Source organism: Littorina saxatilis, linkage group LG2 (assembly GCF_037325665.1).
Source record: "Littorina saxatilis isolate snail1 linkage group LG2, US_GU_Lsax_2.0, whole genome shotgun sequence".
NCBI lineage: Eukaryota > Metazoa > Mollusca > Gastropoda > Littorinimorpha > Littorinidae > Littorina > Littorina saxatilis.
In genome coordinates this window covers 75,337,596-75,361,138 of record NC_090246.1, presented here as the reverse complement: position 1 = coordinate 75,361,138, position 23,543 = coordinate 75,337,596, and the positions used below count along the sequence as shown (strand labels likewise).

Here is a 23,543-nt window from a genome sequence, read left to right as displayed (position 1 = left end):
ACCCTATGGGAGGGGTGACGTCAAAATTGTTCAACAAAAACATGATATGTCGCTTTGTGCAGGGTCAACTGCAACAAACTCAAACCGAGCCATTCATACCTAGCTGTATTTGAGTGACTTATATACCCGACATTTTTATTTCTTATTTTTAGCACAGGTGTAGGAAAAATCATGAACCAAAATGTTATTTATTTTCTAATTTAACATTTTTTTTACAAATATGACCATGGTCTTTTAAACATACAGTGACATTAAACATTGTTATGTTAAAAAAAAGAAAAAAGAAAAAAAGCTTTTGTGCACAAATCAGAAAATACATTGTACATTTTACCTACAGGCCAAACCGTGAGTGTCTGTGGCAAAGCCCGACCCAGGAAATTGCACTGATCTAAATTGTCAAGAACAGGCGCTTGCATTTGGATGTGTCCAATGATAGTAGGTTTGGTTGTGATCAATCAGAATAATGTAGGAATAAAAATGTATGACAGTTTAGTATGATGACATGTAATTCACATATGCTGAAATATGATATTATACATCATGTAATATTATTATGGCTGTTGCCATGACCATGAAACCCAACAAAGGTTTAATGTAATGTAATTCAAAATACTAAAACCGAGCACCTATTAATCTCGTCTTTGCGCGTGAAGATTGAGGCCGTCTGCCAGTAGCGGTTAGGTCATACAGTGGAACCCCTCTCTAGCGACCTTTAAAATGTTGACAAAAATCGGTCCTTGTGGAGGGGGGTCCTTACAGAGGGAGGGGGGCGGAGTCAGGGGGCCACAAAGAAAGTCAGATTTAAAAAAAAAAAGAAAACAGAGAAGTTTGAGTTGCTGACGACCGTTCCCTCTGAAAGCAAACTGCTTCGATTTCATGTTTGTCCTTGGTGTCCACCAGTTCTGGTGCATGTACTACCCTGGCCAAGTTTCCTCTCAAGACATCAAAGAGACCGCCCCAGTATACTCTACAGCCTCTGGGCGAACCACCTCTCATAGCTAAAACTGGGTCAATGACCCCTGGGAAGAAGGTCAGTGTCTATAAAATTTTACTCCTAGGCCTGCGGCCAGGGGGGGGGGGGAGTATACCGGTACCATTTGAGAATCAGACCAAATGAGAATTGAACCATTTGAGAACATCCTTTTTTTTCAATCACTACATCGAAGGCCTGCGGCCCGGGGTTCACATGGGTTGGTTTGTTTGTTTGTTTCAAACCCACACCCATATACACACATTTCCCATTTAAACCATTTGTCGGCCCCCTGTCGATATTTATCGACTAAGTTCCTTGTTTAGTAATGTGGTTAATAAGCTACATGCCACTAACACGGCATATGAGAAGAATCTTTGCAAGTCAAAACGAGAAGAGACCATTTGTGGAAGAGATACAGCCGCTTCTATTTTTAGATCAGTGGTGTGGCACAGGCGCCTGCGATCTGTCAGGAAAAAAACCTTCTGCTTTGAGCTGCAGGAAATGTATGGTTATTTTTTGGTAAAGTGAAGAATATAAGCTACATGTCATTAATTAATTCTGAGGATGAGAGTACAGTCTTGCTTTGGCAAAGGGTGTAAGAATACGCTCTGTGGAAAAGTTAGCGCACTCCAAGAGTGCGCTAACAGATTTAAGCGCATCGCCATTAGCCAATCAACTGGTTCACATCAGTCATGTGACACCAGTACTTACTGACAATTATTATTATTATTATTATTATTATTATTATTATTATTATTTGATCGCCTGACACTGCATGGCAATTTTCCTTGTTTTTATAAGGACAGTAAACTTTTAGGTCTTGAGTCTTTGAGTCTTAATTAAGTCTGTGTTTGATTTAGTGTGTCTAGTTTTTGGTCTCCCCACTCACTGCATAGTTTATTTGCCTGTCTCACGTTTGGTTTTATTGTGTGATTTGCTTCTTTGATTGCTTGCTTCCGCATACCCCTTGTGGTCCATGCTTAGATGTGTTCGTTTCGAGCCTGAAGAGTGACTGGGCGTATTGACAAGTGCAAAGTTGTGTTTTAGAGTGACCTGTGGCGGTACTTAACGTTCGTACCAGACCGCTAACTTGCAAAACAAGCAATCCAAGCGCATCCAGCAGGAGTTCGTCTTTCACTGGTCGTGTTTCTGCTATCAAATGCGTATTCGTTTCGCTACTAGAAGCTCTGCATGACATGGCGTTGCATGTGAATCACGAGTCTGACGCCCATGATAGGAAGATAATGTAATAATAATATAATGATAATAACTGGACATTGTTAAGTGCCTAACATATGGCTCTAGGCCCTTTACAAAAGAACATAATTATACAGAATAGAACAATTAAATGTACAACCTACATAAAACAATTAACCATACGGACAAAAATCACCACATGTACTGTTCACACAATGTACCCGTCATCTAGGCACTAACATCAACACAAGAAAGAAACACGCATGTCAGCGATAACAAAAAAAAATACATGACTTACAAGGGCATTCGGCGATTGTCATTTTCAGTCGGTCAATCAGAGATGAGATGCATATACTCGCAATAGTAAGACTGATAATTTGACACGACTGCGTGGTGTTTTGCAGAGTTCTTTCTGACCTGTATTCACTGATGATGGAGCGACACGTTACGTTTGTGGAGCCGCCAGAAAAAGGGGCAGCAACCCAATGGCGACTGCAAAAAGAACATACCATCCCAGTCCTTTCCGCCAAAAGTCAGATCTCATTTCCGGTCATGCGCAGACCCCAGACAAGAGATAACCTTTCCGCCGGAAATCCTGTGAAAGTTCCGGTCATGCCCAAACCCGTGACACGAGGTCAGAGCAGCAGTGGTAGCAGGATCTGTGACGATGATGGCAAAGGTCAACAGTTGCAACGGGAGGCTACTCAGCTCTTTGAAAGGGAGAGGTCAAGGTCAGTGATGTTAATTGGTTGCCGGGTTGATTGCTTGGTTGGTTGACTGTGTGTTTTGAACTGTGCAAAACATTTCAATCATGTAACATTGTCAAACGGATTAAGAATTCCTAATCGTGTTACTGTTCTGACAGCGACTGTCTTGGCTCCAGATTTCTTACCTTAACAGGAAACAGGAACTTTTGAAAGAAACTATCCTACAGTCAATGTCCTGCCCTAATGCGAGTGACATTCTGTGTCTAGACGCCGCTTAATTTTCCTTGGTAGGTTGTTGAACGTACACAAGTTGTTTTAGAGAGCAACGGGCAAACCCAACGTGCGCAAGCGACGTTTTTGTGAGCTGTACTGTACTTCTTCTAGTTGAAGATATGAGTTGTGGGGGGTGGGGGTGGGGGTGGGGGAGGGAGGGGGGTAGGAGCGCTGTTGTTGCTATGAGGGTACACATTTGTGACTGTGCCCAAGTGTTATGGAGGTTGCTAAGCTATTAACACCATACATCAATTTTAGTCATTAATCTTTTTTTGTCTACCCAGTAACTCATGCATTATGTAACTGGCCGTTTCGTAATCACGGTTGATCAAGTTGTTAAACAAAGCGAAACGTTATTACTGATTGTCAATTATCATGGGCAAGTGTGTGCATCGTCATCAATTAGTGTGTCCTGTTTCGTCGTGTTGTGCAGAATATGACGTTACGAGCGTGAGATGTGCAGTTGACTAAACAAAGACAGATTAATGTCCCCACTTAAAGACACTCTTTTTCTCGTGTAACCGATTTTGTCAATTACCGTAGATAACCTCAAGATTGTACATGCAATACGAGCATCATAACCCTTAGATCTAAAATCTAAAATCTACACCTATTTTTTACTGCCCTAGTTTGCCAGTTTGATATAAATGAAGTTATCCCCGAGTACGCAGTACTAGGGTCCAACAGACTTTAATTGTGTGTGTGTGTGTGTGTGTGTGTGTGTGTGTGTGTGTGTGTGTGTGTGTGTGTGTGTGTGTGTATCTGTCTGTCTGTCTGTCTCGACTTAACAGCTTATTGCTGGGAAACTACTGGGCGCAGTTCGTTCAAAAGTTGATACACTAACTTGATAATAGGTCCGATTGATCGTATTAAAACTTCATAATGTTACCTGGGACCTAAATGCCCCAAAAAACACAAAAGCCACTCTTAACGGTGGGAGTTTTTGCGGTGGGAGGCTGGTCGCTTTGCGAACAGCCTGAACTAAAGGGGAGACTTGAGCGGCGAACACGTCACGCAGTGACGAGAAAAGCATGATTTCAGTGCAAGCCAGACAACGGGTGGGGAAATGGTCTCGGCAAAGAAATTACAATGCAGGGTTTGGTCTCGGTGAAAGAGAGACAGAGAGCACGAGAATTCTTGTTTACTTGCGTGCGTGTACCACTGCGCGAGAAGTATAGGCATTTGAGTTCACTGGCGAATGTCAGATTTGTTTGCTTGGAGGAAAGCGTTTCCGACTATGGCCAAAGGGATCCGGGTTCGATTCCCGGCATGGGCGGTCTATTTTTTTTTTTTTTAATTCTTGTTTACTATTGTTTATTATGAACGTTTTAATGTTTCATTTTACTCTAATAGTTTTTTTAATTGTGTAAAATAAATTATTTTTTTTTATTTTTTTTTTTAAATCCAAGTGATCCGGGTTCGATTCCCGGCATGGGCGGTCAAATTTTTTTTTAATTCTTGTTTAATTCTTGTTTACTATTGTTTATTATGAACGTTTTAATGTTTTATTTTACTCAATAATTTTTTTTAATTGTGTAAAATAAATAAATTATTTTTTTTATTTTTTTATTTTTTAAATCCACGTGCACAAGACAAAAAACTTTCATACTGGGGGAGCGAGCCAGTCTGAAGAGTACTCGGGTCCAGCGCCAGCGTTTTTTATTAGTCGCGAAACAGTTTCAACAAAAAGCTCCCATTTCGTGCAGGGGCTGCTACATTGCTATTTCATTGGATGGAATTATGTCCAAACGGAAGGATATGATTAACCCATTTAAGAGCCTTGGTGTGTCTGTGGAGATAGACATCATTTTGAATTAGGATGTTTTGAAATGTGTTTTCCTGAAACCTATCATTTTATTTGCGAAGACACCCAATAATCATATGCATTAATCGATTATGTGACTTGGTGCGTTCTTTGTGATTCTCCTCCTGGGTATGACGAAGTGCTCTGAAACGGAACATTTCTATTCAAATTATGGTCATCTCATTTCACTTAAGTACTTCAAAATGTGCTTCGGTGCGTGTGTGCTTTTGGTTGCTTTAAAGAAATTCTGTCATGTTGTTGTTTTGTTACCGCGCATATTATGGTAGTGTGCTCGATATGCTGTAAGGGCATGAACTAATATGCCCTTTACATTAAACTAACGTGAAACAGCCATGACACTTAGTACATTTTACAATGAGGTTAGCAGAACCCCTTTTACATATGCCCCTAACCCCCCCCCCCCCCACACACACACACACACACACAAAAATCAAAACAAAATAATAATAATAATAATAAAAAAAATTAAAACAATAAGAAGAAGAAAACAAGTTTAAAGGTGTTATTTGTATTAAAATATACAATACAATATTAAAGCGGGCAGCTTGTACTTGAAAATCGGTTCGTTTTCTGAAATTGTGGGGACGACAATGGGACACTAAATGTGTTACTATTTTTCAACAGGTAATAGTGTGCATGATTATTAACTAGAACAGAACTGGTGTAACCGCTTTGCTGGGCCGGCAAAATAATTACACCGGGCATGTTTTGTATCAGCCTAGTGTGCTTTTAATACGGCGGAGTACGTTCATGAACCCTAATAGGTGTTTGAAGAGTAATTCATTTCCCACTGCAACAGAAATTTCTCAATGACCATAAACAAAGAAAACATAATCTTCCTGATTGCTTCTCCGGAAACAATACTTTTGTTGCCCAAGAACTATAACAGATTTCACAACATAATATTGTAGGCTATTTTGTTCTTTTCGTCGTAGTCTTAGTCGACGATTCTTCGTTGTTATTCATGTTGGTGGTGGCGGTGGCTCTGTTTCCGTGAGAATAGAGAGCGCTAACGAAAACCACCACTAACCGTCTTTTTGCTTTTGATCCAAAATGTCAATGGGATATCCTAAATAAATCAAGACATATGTAAGAAATACAAGATGGGGGGGGGGGGGGGGCGTTAACGTCCTCACAGGAAGCTTACCTACGAGGTATTAGGGACATGTATGTGATGATATGCTAGAGTATGTAAGAAAAAAAATCTATTTCACAATCGAACGCGTAGAGAACAGTGGCTTGGAATACCCCGAGGGTCCGTTCCTTTTAAGCGTTCCCGTTAAGACCCTAATCATCCGTTGATAATTGTCTCGAACAGATTAAACAAACAAGCCATAAACTGTGCAGTAAATGCTGCATCAAAAGCCAGGTCGTTCCGCCTGAGGGTCAGAAACTCTGTATCGTTTCTACCCAATAATGTTGGGTGGACTATCGTCATGAGATTATTCGCTCAATTAAACACAATCAGAGTGTGCAGATCGAGTTCAGGCTGCACAATGACGCCTTGACGAAAAACACAAACAAATGTTATGGGGAAAAAACGTGCCCTCAGAGGATATACCTTATAGCACTTGGGCTCCGCAGGTTCCAGCATATCAAAGATTTCAGTCTGGGAAACATGTTGTCATTTCCATTTGCAGTCCGCGTGGATCTGCTGTTATGGTGCAATAGTGTGACATTTCTTGCTAAAGTACGCTGATGTTCTTGGACTGATTTTGGACAAACTGAAAGCGAGAGTGCTTTGTGAAAGGTTTGATGTGAGTGCTGGCTGCCGTTTCTTTATGTCAACATCGGCTGCATAGGTATAAACATGTATTTGTTACTAACTTGCGTTGGAAGGCACATCGTTCATGTTTTATCCTTTTCTAAATTACTTTTTCGCGCTTTCCTCTGTGACGGTAAAGTGAGGCCTTGCAATTTGTAATTGTCTGCAGTACGGCCCACGATGAAAAAGATACTTACGGGAAGAAAAAGTCTAATGCCACGGACCGAATTGGTCACCTTATTATACTCATTACCTTGTAAATGAAGCTTCTCCGCTTCCTTTGTCGCGATGTTCGTACGGTACTCGAATCACAATGGAACTCTTCAAACCGAGGACACCGCAAGACAACGAATGCGTGTGGTTATAAACTCCAAAGCAGATCGACAAGGACATGTCTGTCTGTAAAACCCGATGCGTTTGAAAATTACGACCGAAATGCAGACGAAATTACTTCTTTTGTGACTTTAGTGGCATTTACATGTCATTACGGGTCCTACTGTATAGGGTTGAATTTATAAGCTGCAAACGTAAAACATAGAGGCTACTGACACTTAACTGGCTGTCACATCTTTCTACTGTTAGTCAGAGGTTAAAAAGGATAGTACTTTCTTTCAGCGTTCAGATTGGTTTTCTTTGATAGTGCTGTTTTTATTCAGAAATCGGAAGAAGTTAATAGTAAGTGAATCACTTGCTTTAACCTTTTATTGGCAAAATATATTCACTTTGCAGGAGGTAACCTGAACATTGTCAGGAACATTAAATTGTGACTGATTGAAATCCGACACAGATAGCCGGCTAACGTTCTAAAATCAAGAATCAAAAAAGAAGAGAAATTGATTCATGTAACGTTTAATGAATGACAATTAAAGGAAAAGACTCACAGTGATCTATTTCGACCTAATTGTTTTAAAAGTGATTTCATGATTGTGATTGAGTTTCGATTATCTATAGCTATGAGTGAGCACGATCTGTATAAGTCGTCAAATTAAGAACTGTCAAAGGTGATATTTGATATAGCAACAACAATGTTCTAGTGACACAGTTAATAAGATGTGGGAGAAAAAAACACTGTGCCCACAATTGTTATTTTATTATGTTGGTGCATTTTCGTGCATGACCAAATAATTTTACGACCACACCGTATATTCAGCCATGAAAACTTTCTATTATATACAATCGTCCTTTGAAATAAAAATACACAATGCAGTTTACTTCAACTATCAGAATAATCGGCCATAATATTTTACATAATTCATGATAATGCATTCGATGTTGTCCGAGTAAGCCATAAAGAGGTCGATGTCAAAATTGATATTTAGATACTCACATGCAAAACCAGACAGTGTTGATTAATGGATCTTTATCTTACCATGTTAAAAGCACTGGAGATGTTCCAAAAATAGATACACACACAGCCTTACATTTGACGCGGCCCATTTCGCTACCCATGTAGATATCGATTTTCTGTGTAGCCTAATAAGCGTAATCATCTACACATGCTCTGTGCTCTGGGGTCCTCAACAGAGCTGTCAACAAATTGAATATCAAGTAATGGCTTGTTATGCATATCCCTAATCCATGTACTCCATGCCCCGGCTGACACTTTATATTCATCACGCATTTCGAGAAAACGAGGAAGTTATCAAGTGCAGTGCTACAAACTTAATGCTCACGAGCCATTATAGGATTAAACTGAAGATTTACACTCGAGGAAATGGAAATGTCTAAGAAGCTCGGGAAGGAATGTCTTATCGGTTAACATATTTCCAAAATATCGGTCAAGGCAGTTAAATACAAAGTAAATGCAGTGTCTAAATGGCATCATTGAAGCTTTTTGAGTTTGGAAATAACGATTTTGTGTGTGCAATATATTCGATTTACCATGGAGCTGGTTACCCTTGTGATGGCTGTCAAATGTACGTACTGCACAAATAAGTCTGTGCAACTTAATACGTAAGCATGCATGCTCACTGTTTTCAATTTTCTATGGAGAGTGTTGTGAAAACCGCAGACCTTAACAGTAAGCAGTATGCGCTTACGCTGGAAATGTAACCTTCCTCGTTAATTTGTTCTTTGATCTCGCCAAGTGCCTGCATTAGCAAGCAAATGCTGATTCTCTTGTTTCTTTGAGCCAAGGACGAAACAGTGAGTAAATCTGCTAGCAATGAAACATTCACACGAGTAAATGTGCTACCAATAAACCATTGACACGAGTGTACCGTGGAGCAGGCAATTAAGACCGGTACATGTGACAGAAGTGGGCAACTGTGGACCTTCTTATGGTTTTCTTGTCGGTTATGGGAAGTGTATCGCACACACTCGTTTTGGATTAGTGTCTAGTGTCCAATTGCTCCAGCCATGGTGGCACGAGGTAATGTTGGCGATACGAGTACGAAACATTTTGTCTCATACCAGAACTAACTTGAAAGGTTGTAGGTTGAACAGGAACTCTCTTCAGTTGGTTAAATTATATCCAAGCAGAAATGGTATGAAGTATGAAGTATGAATCATCAAGATGGTTGCCTAAAAATCAGGTCTTTTTTTCATTCTAAAACTAAACGAAATAAATAAGTGTCGTAGTTCACGCTTCTGAAATGTACAGAAGAAACCGAGAAAAGTAAGTGGTACCAGTTTCAGTCAAGTCAGCGTACGCGCTTATTCATAAATTTGATCTGGACTTGGCACGGTACGTAGAACACTAATATCTACTGGATCCTTCATTTGCTTTGGAATTCTACTCCCTGCAAATGAAGCAAGACACGATGATTGGTGCGGTCTTATCTGCTATAGAAATATACCTCGCGTCACTGGAATTCAACCTTGTGGAAACAGAAAAAGGATCAGGGACCAATTTGATATAATTGCATTACCATTAGAAGAGTCACGGCACTAACATCAAAATCAGTCTCTCAGACGTCTGTACACGTTAGCCAACTGTACATAGGAGCTCCTGGCAGATTCTCACCAAACTGAACTGAACGAGCTGACAATCTTAACATCTACAGTCGACGCAGGCTTAGTGATAATTTTGAGAGCAATGCACTGACTTCAAGTTCTCATACCGACTCAAATCGTTTCAGACATTGAACAATAGCGTGGAGCGGCATGTGACTTAACGAAGCAATTTCCTGAGCGAGAGGATCGCAGAGATTGGCCCATCAATATGATGTTGTTTGTTGCCAGCAGGAGCTGATGCTGATGGATCGACAGACTGATACCAGTGTGTGAAACTTTCGTCTCTGCTGCTTGTTTCAGTCTTGACATTCTGCAAGGGTAGGAGAGAGGGTTGCGAATTCGTTCATCGTTATATCATTTCTTCAACCTGTAATCAATAAACTACCGAGGAACTTTAAAACAAAGCCTCGTGGGCCGGAAGTGGCTTCTTGTTGGGTTTGCTTGTGCCACGATTGGTCTGTGGAATGTCAAAAACAAAAATGCCGAAGACCGTGCACTTCACCGCTGTATGATCTAAAAAAAACCACGTAAATTCAAGGATAAGAAACCACAGAGGGCCAAGAAAGTAACATTTTCTGGTGGTAATGAAATAGCAATAAACAATGTTCAGAGGTTGTCCAACAGTCAGTTTAATTTTGAAACTGTGATGAAATGGCTACTGAGGCACAGCAAAGGATGGGACCAGTGAAAACCTATGAGAACGTGCTATAAGGTTTCTCCATTTCTCATTTGTGAACTTAGGACAAGACCTTAGGTCTCCCAAGGATGAATACTCAGCATATTGGAAGAGACACCCCGTTACGGGAAAGGGAGGCAACGTTCACAGAATGCACCGTAAGGGAGCTAACTCTTCCTCCCCTCATCCGAGGACCAAAGGGACAGTAAGTTGCAACCTTCGTTGTTTTTTTTTCTTTTTCTGTTCTTTTCACGTGATTTACTTATCTTCCGCATACAAAATATACCACACGACTCGTCGACATTTTGCAGATGATGTCCCTGAGCCCGTAATCGTTGCAGACATTTTGAGTAAAGGATGCGCAGCTTCTTGATTATTTCATTATTACCGTCCGTCACAACAGTTGTCTGCCTCCTCGTTTAGCATTGTTTGCAGTCTGCGTGTTTAAACTGTCTCAATACAAAGTTATGCCCTTTGCCTTTTGATTCGTTTTTACCTTCAAGATATTCCTCTTTGATAAATGTAAAAGGATAATTCTTAGGCTGTGATGACAAATAAAATTACCTTTTAACAATTCTAGATTGCTAATTGTGTTTGAAAAAGGCTAAAACGGTTACTATTTGTCACGCCTTAAACATATTGCTAGCACAAGCAAATTCTAACTGACAGCCACACAAACATGCACTTATAGACATACGTGCGCAAGTATAGGAACAGGCTGACATGTATGCTCATGCACACGCAGTCGTTAGGTACGCACGTTTATCATTACGCTTACATCGTGCGTTGAGAGAGAGAGAGAGAGAGAGAGAGAGAGAGAGAGAGAGAGAGAGAGAGAGAGAGAGAGAGAGACTGAGAGAGAGAGAGAGAGAGAGAGAGAGAGAGAGAGAGAGAGAGAAAGAGAGAGAGAGAGAATTGAATTGAATTGAATTGAATTGAACTTTATTTAACAAGGATTAAGATTTAAGGCTACGCCTTTTCTTACAATCTGTCCTTGGGACGCACAGACACACAATGATAAAATTGAAAAATTATAAATTAAAAAGTTAAAAAGTTTACCAACAAAAGGAGGTCAGAAAACTTCAGCACGTGATGATCAAGATGATGATGATGATGATGATGATGATGATGATGATGATGATGATGATGATAATGATGATGAAGATGATGATGATGACAGGGGCGGATCAGTTGCTTTGTAAGGGGGGGGGGGGGCACTTTGAATCGAAAGTGAATGTGATGGGCGCGAAGCGCCCGAATTTGCGAGGGGGGTCCGGGGGCATGTTCCCCCGGAAAAAATGTTTGCCCAAAGAAGCAAAATGGTGCCATCTGGTGCCATTTGAACTTAGAAATGGTCATAGAATCAGCATAGAAAAATCTTTTTTTTTCTTCTTCTTTTTTTTTTCGGGGGGGGGGCACGTGCCCCCTGTGCCCCCCCCCCCCTCGTCCGCCCCTGGATGATGATGATGATGATAATGATGATGAAGATGAGGCATGAAGAGCATACATATGTGGTTATTCATAAAATCAAATGCATACTATGAAAGTAATTATAAGTACAAGCTGGTAGCAATCAAACATGTAGCAATAGTACAACAAAAATATGTTCAGAACATACAATGCACAGCATATCTTTGACGTAATACTACCTGTGGTAAATCAAAACGCATTAAACTACTCAGACATTAAGTGTTTTTTGACACATTTTTTAAAACTTTTTAATGACTTTAAGTGCTTAAAGGATGATGGAAGTGAATTCCAAACTGATGTACCCGAAAAAGCAAGACTGGTCTTATAAAGGTCAATTCGTGGAATCGGTGGGATCAAGTTGACCGACCCATATCTGTCGGTAGCTTTATTAAATAATGATGTAATGTAAATCGGCACTTTACCGTAATACAATGTATGCATGTAAATGGCTTTGTTTTTAACTTAAGATGCTTTTCCAGTGGAAGAAAGTTAAGCATTTTTAATTTCATATCTGTTGGGGCATTATCCTTTACGATGAGTTTAGCCGAGCGACGATAGAGAGAGTCTAACTTTTTCAAGTGGACATCACTGCTGCCATCCCAGAGCGTCGAAACATAATTGATGTGAGGCATTACATGAGCATGGTGGAACATTTCCAGCGTCCTTCTGTCCGTAAATTGCTTTAACTTGGATAGGAGGAAAACGTTCTTGGCTACTATCTTGCAAATATGCTGTAATTGTGCCTGCCACTTGAATTCACAATCAATAATTACCCCTAAAACGCGATGCTGTTGAACTTGTTCAATTGATTGCGTACCAATAATAAGATTTAGTTTGAGTGGAGAAATCTGGTGTTTTTGTCTGGTTGCAATTACCATACTTTTAGTTTTTATTGGATGGACAAGCATAGCATTGGCACTACACCAGTTATTTACATCGTTTAAAGCTGTTTGAAGGGAGGACTCTATTACTGGAACAGACTTTCCACTTGAATGAAGAGAAGAATCGTCAGCAAAAAAATCACTTCTTACATTGCTATCAGAAATGTGCAGTGGCAGATCATTGATATACAGACAGAACAAGATCGGCCCAAGCACTGACCCTTGAGGCACCCCGCATTTCACAGTCTCCTCAGTAGATATTTTACAGTTTAGGGCAGTATATTGAGATCTGTCCTGTAAATAGGAAGCAAAAAAGTTACACACTGAACTGTTTCTGATATACAACTGTAATTTCTTCAATAAAATTGAATGATCAACAAGATCAAACGCTTTTTTAAAGTCAAGAAACACAGCACCACTGATTTCAGATCGGTTTGTTGCAGACAACCAGGTGTCGCATAGCGTGGTAAGGGCGCTGTGACAATAGTGATTAGAGAGAGAGAGAGAGAGAGAGAGAGAGAGAGAGAGAGAGAGAGAGAGAGAGAGAGAGAGAGAGAGAGAGAGAGAGAGAGAGAGAGATCGGCTGAAAGTAGCAACAGTGAGGAGATTATTTTCCCACAAATAAAATACTCAAGGTCAGGTATACAAAATTACAACAACAACAAATGTGTCTATTAAGACCAGATCTATAGCAAAGCACTACGCGGCCACCGGAATAATCAGGGACTCGGATACTTAACGCGATCGCGTTTTACACCTTCAATGATTTATGACTTTCTTGCTCGCACTCCCCAGAGTAGCTTAGTTCTCTTTCGGATGATTAGTCCATCTGGCAGTCCACAGTAGCATTCCGCACTTGTACACGGTTTTGCCGGTCATCTGTGAACAAAACTTGAAGCAAGAGCTTATAGGTACTTGATACATCTTGTTTGTGTGTTATTGCCAGACTGTGTCAAAAGCAGAACTCAAGATGTTGTGCAGCCTTTTTTCGGCAAACAAACACACATTATTTTGCGTGTTTGTTTGTTTGTTTTTAAATTTCGCACTAAACTTTTCGGCAAGTTAAGGGCTACTGTTTTATTGTTTACTTCGTTCATCCTCAAATAATTTCATTTTTCCTTCTTTTAATATCCGACCATGGAGACCTATTTTGTGACTTCTTTCTCATACTGAATACAATTATGTATTTAATGTGTACTATACATGATACACATTTCTTGCAAATCCTCCAAATCCTTTATTGATTGCAATATAGGACCTTCGCTATCTGTCGTATTCCATTAAATCACCCGTTGCCACACAAGGCTGGTTTAGCTATCCCCTCTTTCATGACTAAATGATAACTCGTATGTAGCAATAGACCAGTCGTGGCCTGGTAGACATTGAGCTAGATATGTGACGGCCGGATAAAATGAGCATTCTTCGGCATTAGGGATGATGTCTGCATTTCAATCCATATTGACACGAGATTTTTGAATGTGATTGACGCTATGTATCCGTTAGCATTGATAGCTCGGCATTTAGGTTTATGTGTGCTTTGTGGACTTGACAGGCGATTAATGATATAGTAATTGATACTGTATACGTATTATGCGTGTTTGTAAAGAATCTTTGTAACTTGGAGTTTAACGTGTTTAGAATATTCCGTTTTGCTTCAGCTGGTATTTGTTTTGGCAGAACATATATACGTATATGTGGGTGTACAACGGCTGTTCTTGTTGTTGTCTTTGTTGTAATGTAGTTGTTGTTATTGTTGTTGTTGTAGCTGTGGTGGTGGTGGCGGTAATATGCATGAGTCTGTTGGTGCCTACGTGCGCACGTGTGTGTGAATGTGTGCTTGGAATTGAATCCGTTAGCGCAACATATTTAGACAATCGGCACTTCACAGTTTCAGGTGAAACTGTATTAGTGTATTTTGTATTAGTGTTGTTGGTTGTTTTCCTTTTTTTACGAGCTATCTCTGTTTTTATCTACATTTTGCAAAACCCATCACGCGAGTAACACTGCTGCAGTTAGATCTATAATACTTGTCATGTGGGGTATCAAACACGGACAACCACATACACTCTCCCCCCCACACACAAACACACACACACACTTATACAAAAACACACAATCACACACACACACACACACAAACATACACCGTCACACACATACCCCCCCCACACACACACACACACACACACATACACATGCGTACACGCCATATCTCGCATTCATTTACACGCTTATTAATGTTTAATAAAAAGAACGTTACACGGTATATCCTTTGCACACCCCCGCCCCCCCCCCCCCCCCTCCCACCCAATAGGGCTATCGCTTTCAGAATTCTTCACAAGCTAGTCTGCGGAGGCTTGCAGATTTCAAGATAACGTGTTTAAAAAATATCAGTATTGACAGAAGATTTAACATTGGATACATGACAGCTGCATATCTTGGTGACAATACTTTTTCATACGGCGTTCAAAGGTGCAGTCTGCAAATAAATAATCATATTGATCTCCTCTGGAGCATTTTATTAAACGGTTGAGCTCCAGAGATCGCCCATTCTTCTGTTGTCAGAACCGGTCTTCTTCTTCTTCTTCTTCTTCTTCTGCGTTCGTGGGCTGAAACTCCCATGTACACTCATGTTTTTTGCACGAGTGGAATTTTACGTGTATGACCGTTTTTTAACCTCGGAACCGGTCGAAACATTAATATGCAAAAGCCTGTGTCCTGTGTATGAGTTTAGGTAATCTTTTTCATTCAAGCATGAATATTGTCATGTGATGTTTCACAATCAGATTTCAAAATGTGAACACGATTGGCATTCGAAGTGTCTGCACGAACAAATAGTCGAACTCAGACAAGACAAAACTAATGGCTTGTTTAACAACAACGGAATCATGTTTAAAAGCACAGGAGGACTTTAAACTGGAGAGAAAGAAAAACAACAACAACAACAACAACAACAGCAACGGATAAACAAAAAAAGTGTTTTTATTTGTTTGATGCTCGTTTTTGGACTACGAGAAAATATATATATGCGATTTCGAAAGAACCCGGCCTGTTTTCACTGCTTGTGCATGAGCTTTGCTCTGCAGCGTCGAACTGATAACGGCAATTCAGTCGTGAAAAGGAAAGGTTGGTTTTGTGTCGTGGTCAAAAGAAGCAATGTATGTGAGGATCGAGCCTCGCTAACGTGAAAAACTGAAAATCGGTTAAATGCGATAGTCTATAGTAGGCTTGACTGGACGCAGCATGGTAACTGCAGTATGTGAAGAACGTGACATTAGTTTGTGATGGCCTTCCTGTTGTGTTCTTCAAATATTCAGACTCAGATACAGTATTATTTACTGACCTGTGATACTTGTGTTTGTTTTTTAAATGTTCATTTCGTAGTTTTTTGGTTAGTAAACCAGTTGCAAAAAAGCAACGTAATTGTATCTGTTTTCTCCATGTCGTCAAATAACTAGGCAATTATCCATACTGGCTGCTTGCCTAGTCCTGTTACTTTCAGCACCGAGATGTTTTCTTCGTCAACTGCAAATCGTGTGTTCATAATTGAAAACGTTCAACGAAAACGTATGTGATTGATTTAAAATCAGGGGATGAGTTTTCTTTTCGGTTTAGTAAATGAAAAGATTTGTCCTTTTAAAAGCTAGAATGTTAAGCCTGCCTTCGCTTGCTGAAATATTCTGCTGGTTCGCTGCCAATGTCTCAATTTTAAAAAGACATAACCTTTCTCCTCTTTGTGTGTGTGTTAACGTTACCTCCATTGACATGCCAGATTATGTATATTAAGTAAACATGTTGCTTTTTCACAGGAGTAACAGAAGTCATATGTCCTCGAGGGTCGTGGGAATGTCAGCTTATGTGATTTTAACGACTTAGCCTTCCCTATGCGTGTATTCATACTCACAAACTGCCATGCCTTTCTTGTTTTTCTGTTTACATTGTGAGTAGAAGAAAACAGATTTGGAGTTTAACATAGCCAGCCAAGCTGTAGTAAATGGCGGAAAGGTCGGCAAGACGTGCTTGTCTACTGGTATGTCGTGCAGTTTTACGTTTTTGTGCAGTTTTTTTTCTCGTCCGTTCCATTGCTCGGAAACCTCAACCCATGGGCAGTCAACAATAAACTCAGTAATTAATCGGGGCTAAATCAGTGTGTTCAGTCCTTGTGAAAACTCGCAGTCTGTACCCTTTCGGGGGAATCACGGTTCATTGACTATTCTGATCCTCATCATACTGCATATTTAGCCAACTAGCCCTAAAGTTTTGATTTCCCTAAGCCTTCTCATGGTCCACCGAATGCGGACTCCGAAGGTCTCATCTCTCCTTGTTTTCTTCATATTCCCGCTGTTAACTCAAGTCTGTATCATGATGCACAAGAGGCGTGAACTTCACGGGTGAGCAAGCGAACGAATGATGAGTAGGGTTCAGACCGGTCAGACAGCAATCAAGTTCGTATATGGATGACCAGATGGACTGATCTGTGAAGCATGGTACGGTGGCATTGCACCAGGAGGTTGAGTTAGTATAAGGAAGTGGATGAAACGAGGCGGAAATACAGGGACGAAGTGCTTCGGTGATTTCTGCCAGGGTGACACCTGTGCTGAGATGCAAATCTTTGTGGTTTCTGTGTGTGTGTATTGACTGTACATGTGGTCACCACTTACATATTAAGGACTTTCAGTCAGTGACGATCGGAGTGTTTCGTGAATCAGTTAAGACACAGCTGAGATGGGGAGATTAGACTCTTTGCGTTCATCCTATAGCGTGTGAGTACCAGTCAAAATGTGAACACTTTTAGTCAGTTGCGCATGCGCTTTACACTGAACTCCTTGTGGATCTGCCTGCGTAAACAATCGAATTCATTGACATTTGTCTCAGTTTCTTACATTTTAAGTTACAGTCTCGAAGAACAGACAAGGCCGGACAGACATTGTTTTTGTTTATGTCAACTGGTTAAGGACATGTTTCTATAGTTCATAAAGATTTGGATTGAAATTCCAAGAATGAAATCCGTTGGTTAAAAGTAATACCAATGCTGATTTTTTTTAAAATTTTTTTTTAAAGCAAACGTCTGTCTTTTGAAGCGAACCTCGACCATTAACACACATGGGAGTGCTAACAACGAACTCTTGACTGAAGGTACATTCATGAGTGTTCTTCCTCCCCTGTCAAACACTTCATCCACGAGTCATTTTTGTGACTGTTACATTGGAAAACTCGCGTCTTTGCTATGTTCAAGTCCACTTGACTGAAGTTCACAATTTAATCGAATTAAAATGGGTTCGCCACGGTATTTCCCGGAAAGAGATTTAATGTGGATCCCATATCGTCTGCGTTTGGAAGACTGGGACAAGGATGACTGGCCGGATCCTGAGACGTCGCCATATAAACTGGACCTTGAGAGATCGCAAATCTTCCGTATCAACGGCTATAACCCGTAAGTTTTAATACGTACTTGATGAAAAGCTGTTTATATAATTATATTATAAACGATTCGTGTTTCTAGATAAGTATGTGCCTTTATATGTCAGATCGTTCGAGTGACGATCTGTTGTTAATTATTTATGTTATCAATGTATAGATTTACTAGATGATTACCCGCTTCGCCGGGTACCGGCTTCGCCGGGAAGAAGTAGAGCCGAATACCAGGCTGCGCCTGGGACCCGGCTTTGCCGGGTGTACGCCGGCTTTGCCGGCGCACGAAGGAAAGGAGATGAACGCGCAAAACACTGGAGACCTTCTAAAAATAGTAACGTGCAGTGACCTTCTAAAAATAGTAACGTAGTAACGGGAATATGGATTGACGCCACACGGAGGAAGGGAGATAATCGCGGCTGAAAACACTGGAGAAGATAAGGAAGAGTTAGTGGTAGTGGATCCCGACAACAAACAAAAAAACAAAAACAAAATCGGTTCAGCGCGCACAGCGCTGCGCGCTGAGAGCACGTGTTGAAATATCTCATCGATGAGGTTGTGTCCGGGGTGTAGCTGAATACGGTGTCCAAATTTGAAAAAGATCCACCGAGAACTTTGGCCGTGCATCGCGAACAGACAGACAGACAGACAGACAGACAGACAGACAGACAGACAGACAGACACTAGTCGTATATATATATATATATAGAGATAAGTTTCTTTATGTACTAGCTGTACCCGTGTTTTTTGTCCGTAAACGACTTATATAAGCCCGCACCTATAGACTCGCGCGTGCGCGCGAAAGAGAGAGAGAGAAAAAAAAGAGAGAGAGAGAGAGAGAGAGAGAGAGAGAGAGAGAGAGACAGACAGACAGACACAGACAGACAGACAGACACAGACAGACAGACAGACACTAAGTTGTATCATGTTATTTTGAAATATAGGTTTTTTTTTACAGTGATTCGTGAAGGCCGCTTCACTGGTCCATAATTTAGGCGCCTAATATGGAACCTTTGTGATTTTTTCTGTATTTAATTTTTGCTGTATTTAATTTGTGTCTATCAAACTCAAAGCTATTTTACTCTAATTAGACCTAACGGTTAACCTAAGAGAGAAGGACTACCAAACACAAAATGAAACTTCTTCGCAAGAAAACAAGCTAGTTATCAGCATGAAACAAAAAGTGGTCCATATTAGGAGCCCTTCCCCTACGAGGTGTTTACACTCGTAGTCTAAGACACAGCGAGAAACAGACAGTCAGACGGACAGACACAGACAGAAAAACTGACAGACAAAGAGACTGAGAGAGATAAGGAGAGACGCGCAGAGAGGAGACGGAGAGAAAGAGAAAGAGATATGGAGAGGGAAAGACAGACAGACAAACGGACGGACACAGAGACAATTAGAGACAGATGTACAGACAGACAGGGAGTTTATCGAGCTGATCAATATGAAGATTATCGGGTGTCATTGTAAATCTGTCAGTCACCCAAGTACGAGGTGTTTACACTTGTAGTCTAAGACACAGCGGACAGACAGACACACACACACACAACACACACACACACACACACACACACACACACACACACACATACACGGAGAGACAGAGTTAAAATGTTGGGTCAACAACAACAAAAGGACGGACATATAACAGTCCATTTGTATAATTTGTCCAAATTTAGCGAAACGATTAATTTACAAACGCCTACAGTTAGCCACAAAGCACAGGCGGAAAATAGCACGCAGTCTCACAAAACTTGTCAAATCAAGTGTTTTCCTTCCTCAACATTGTTGTCTTGAGCAATTGGATCGAATTGAGACGGGAACTGCAGAGTGTGGTCTATTGCCACTCGAGTCGTGCCATGGGGTACTTTTGGAATACCAAACTTAAAAGGAGTCGTCTTACTTTAAAAGAAGTCGTTAAAAACGGCGGAAAACTGTAGATATCCTATGAGCCATCGAGGACCCTGGCAGTCGGGGCTTGCGAAACTTTGAACATCATTCTCTCCTCACCGCGTCATTAGTGTTAACGTATGTCATGCGTCATAGTTATGTTCATGGCGTCATTGTCCACTCTTTTCCTTTTTGCTGGCAAAGTCTTGGTCTCGGTTCTAAAGACAGTCAGTCAGGGGGAGGGGGGTTCGGCCGCAAAAAATCAAAGATGAATTTGTCAAACTGTGTTTGTGATGGTTATCGTGCGTGTGTGCGTGTGTGTGTGTGTGTGTGTGTGTGTGTGTGTGTGTGTGTGTGTGTGTGATAACACGTATGTGTGTCTGTGTGTGTGAGTGTGTTTGTGTGTGTGTGTTTGTGTTCCTCGACGCGTGACAATATATGCCAATAAGTTGAACAAAAACAGGGTTCAAGTGGAACAAAAGCAGGAGGGGGACGGAAGACATGTTATGAACTCCGTTTTTTACTGCGAAATTTTGGCCTGGGAGAAGTCACCCCATCCTAAGTTTCTCTTCACCTACCCGTGAAGTATGCTTGAGGGCTTGACTAGACAACCCGATTGCGCCCATTACACGGCATAAAGAGAGCACCGTTCAACCCGGCCGATTCCGCGGCTGACGTCACGCTTCCAAGGGAAGTAATTTTCGAGCGGGCTGCATTGACTCGGCCAAGAATGCAAACTTTCTTCGATTAAAGACATTGTAGCATGTCTAAAGTCTTCGGACTTGTGTTATGAAGCTGTCAAAATCACCAAGTAACTTTTAAGTATAGTTTCAGTTACATTATAACTCATTCTAAGGAACAGATTTTGAGAGCCACAACCCGACAGCTGCCCTTTCAATGTCGCGGATATGAGAGTTCATGTGTTGGACATTATAGCCCCTTGTTAGTTGTAGCCTATGCATGAGTGTATCAGACCCCCACCCCCCCCCCCCCCCTCTACAAGTGCGTCGTCGGAGTACTTTCAAAATATGTAAGCACACAAAGATGTCTCATTGTCCATATATTGTTCAAGCTACAAGGCGCTGACTGCTAGAATGCGTTGCTTTGATTCCAACAACCGAAATGGGTTGCTGCCTTCTGACAAACTCCTCAATGTTTGTTTCTCATACCACCTACCTCCAGTTACTAGCCCACTCCCAACTCTCTACTCTACACGGACACTTGACCGCGATGAAGTGTCAGGTCATTGTTATGGACACTACAAGTAGCCCCGTGTTTCCAAACATCGATGGTTGGACTTTATGCTGATAATTTGTTGTTATCACAGCAGGGCAACTTGGTACAAACGGGCAGCCAGAAGTTGACAAACAGACCGCGATTTGCTCGCTGTTGGCTATTGATTTGATTTGCACTTGTCAGTTTCTCGCTGGCTACCAAGGGTCATCTGAAGGGTTTGCTGTATCAACACTAACGGATAACTCATCTGGACGCGCGACAGTGGACGGAAAAATGTACTGGAAAACCTGTTGTCAGTAACATTATGCCTATGGACTGTCCATTTGTTACATTTTGTTATAACGAAAATAGTCGAATTTGCTTACCTCGTCAACCATAGCTTTCACAATTTTCTGTTGTTGCAAATTAAGATACTTTGAAATGACCTTATAATCCTTTTGAATTGAAACAGAGAATACACATTTCATCATTTCGTCTTCGCCTATGCTTGTTCATTTGCGAATGAGCTGAACAAGTTAAGGACATATAAACAGAGTTAGGGGTGTATGTACTAAACCACGTGTTCTTGTCTTATACTACTGACGTTGATGACTGACTGACTATTTGGGTTTAACGTCCTCTTAGACCAACTGGTCTATATTGGGACAGGTATTGGTAATACGCTGAAGATATGGTGTGATACTTTTGATTCGAACAAGCCCGCTGTGGCTGTCTTCTTCGACACACCAGCATTGGGTTTGTCTCGTCAAAGTATCGAGATACGATCATGATAATCAGAGACGAGGGATGATGCATGCGTGTCTTCGTGTTTTCCAAGCCCTGAGACTTTCGCTGTGAACGTAGGATCTTTTTCGTGCGCATGTGTGCACACGGGGGTGTTCGGACACCGAAGAGAGTCTGCACAAAGTTGACTCCGAGAAATAAATCTCTCGCCGAACGTGGGGATCGAACCCACGCTGATAGCGACCAACTGGCTACAAAGCCAGCGCGCTACCAACTGAGCTATACGTCCCCGCCCTCGTTGATGACTGGTTCAATGCAGGATCACAGGCAATACACCCCTACGTTTGCGCCCTTACCTTCTGAATGCTTAAACGTAGGGTAACGTTTTCGTAACCGACACCTTATTGACGTTTGCATTAATGCTAGCCCTATACCTGTAAAGCCAAGCTGATATTTCTCCTGATGTGAGATTGACGTTCATTATTACCTTGGTAAGAAGCGTTACAACGGTGCATGGTGACCCGTCTCAGAAGCGCTCCAGTAGAGATCACGTTTCGTTTTCTATCACCAATTGGTGTGTGCAAGTGTGTGTTTTCTTTTCGATATGTTGAATGTATTGATCGCGGTAGTCAAACCCTTCCGACAAACGAGTGATACGTCTCTGACAGATGTTCAGTGGGAAGTGAACCGTTGTTAGCAATATAGACGTGACTTATGGTATTTGTATAAGGCGTACGTCTTCGTGGTGGGCTCTGGCTTTGAAAAGTACGACTATAACTTCACAGAAAACGAAATGTCATGCAGATAGTCTTGCTCGCAATAATGTGGGCTAAACAGTACCCGAGAAAAACAATAGGATGTGGTTTGTTTTCCCTTTCGAGCAACGAAAAGCGTAAGGTGAACAAATCCTTGCAATTCACCATCGATACCATCCAAATCGACGCGCTACTAGAACAACAGCCGGATAAAATTCATAGAACATTAATCAAGCCATTGCTGCGTTGCAATGTTTCTTTGCAAGGAACCTTTCTGTTTTCCGGATGGCCCTACGCAGTTGTGCTAAATAAAACCTCTTTGTTTTCCATCGCAGCTGAATCTCCCGCAGCTATATACAACAGTGGAGAAGAAACAAGTCGCGTAAGGCGAAATAACAACATTTAGTCAAGCTGTCAAACTCACAGAATGAAACTGAACACACTGCATTTTTTCACAAAGACCGCATACTCGTAGTTTCGTCAGTCCACCGCTCGTGGCAAAGGCAGTGAAATCGACAAGCCAGAATAGTGCGGTAATGGTCGCGCTGAGCAGGATAGCACACTTTTCTGTATCTCTAATCTTTTTAGCGTACTGAGTTTGTTTTTAATCCAAACAGATCATATGTATATGTTTTTGGAATCAAGGACCGACAAGGAATAAGATGAAATTGTTTCTAAATCGATTTCGGAAAATTAATTTTAATCATAATTTTCATATTTTTAATTTTTAGAGCTTGTTTGTAATCCAAATATAACATATGTGTATGGTTTTGGAATAAAAACAATGACGAAGAATAAG

General features: G+C 41.0%; 1 protein-coding gene across 4 annotated transcripts in view; it reads left to right on the top strand.

Moving 5' to 3' along the window:
- LOC138959727 (uncharacterized) overlaps positions 1 to 23,543 on the top strand; it is a 67,190-nt gene that overhangs the window by 5,569 nt on the left and 38,078 nt on the right. For 2 of the 4 annotated variants that reach the window (XM_070331324.1, XM_070331323.1), the window contains exon 2: positions 2,575 to 2,901. In XM_070331324.1, coding sequence (XP_070187425.1) covers positions 2,600 to 2,901 — 302 coding nt within the window. In that variant the 5' untranslated portion in view covers positions 2,575 to 2,599. Of the gene's footprint in view, positions 1 to 2,574; positions 2,902 to 9,331; positions 10,577 to 16,690; positions 18,157 to 23,543 lie in introns of those variants that run through there. The other 2 variants (XM_070331326.1, XM_070331325.1) reach the window with 2 other exon arrangements.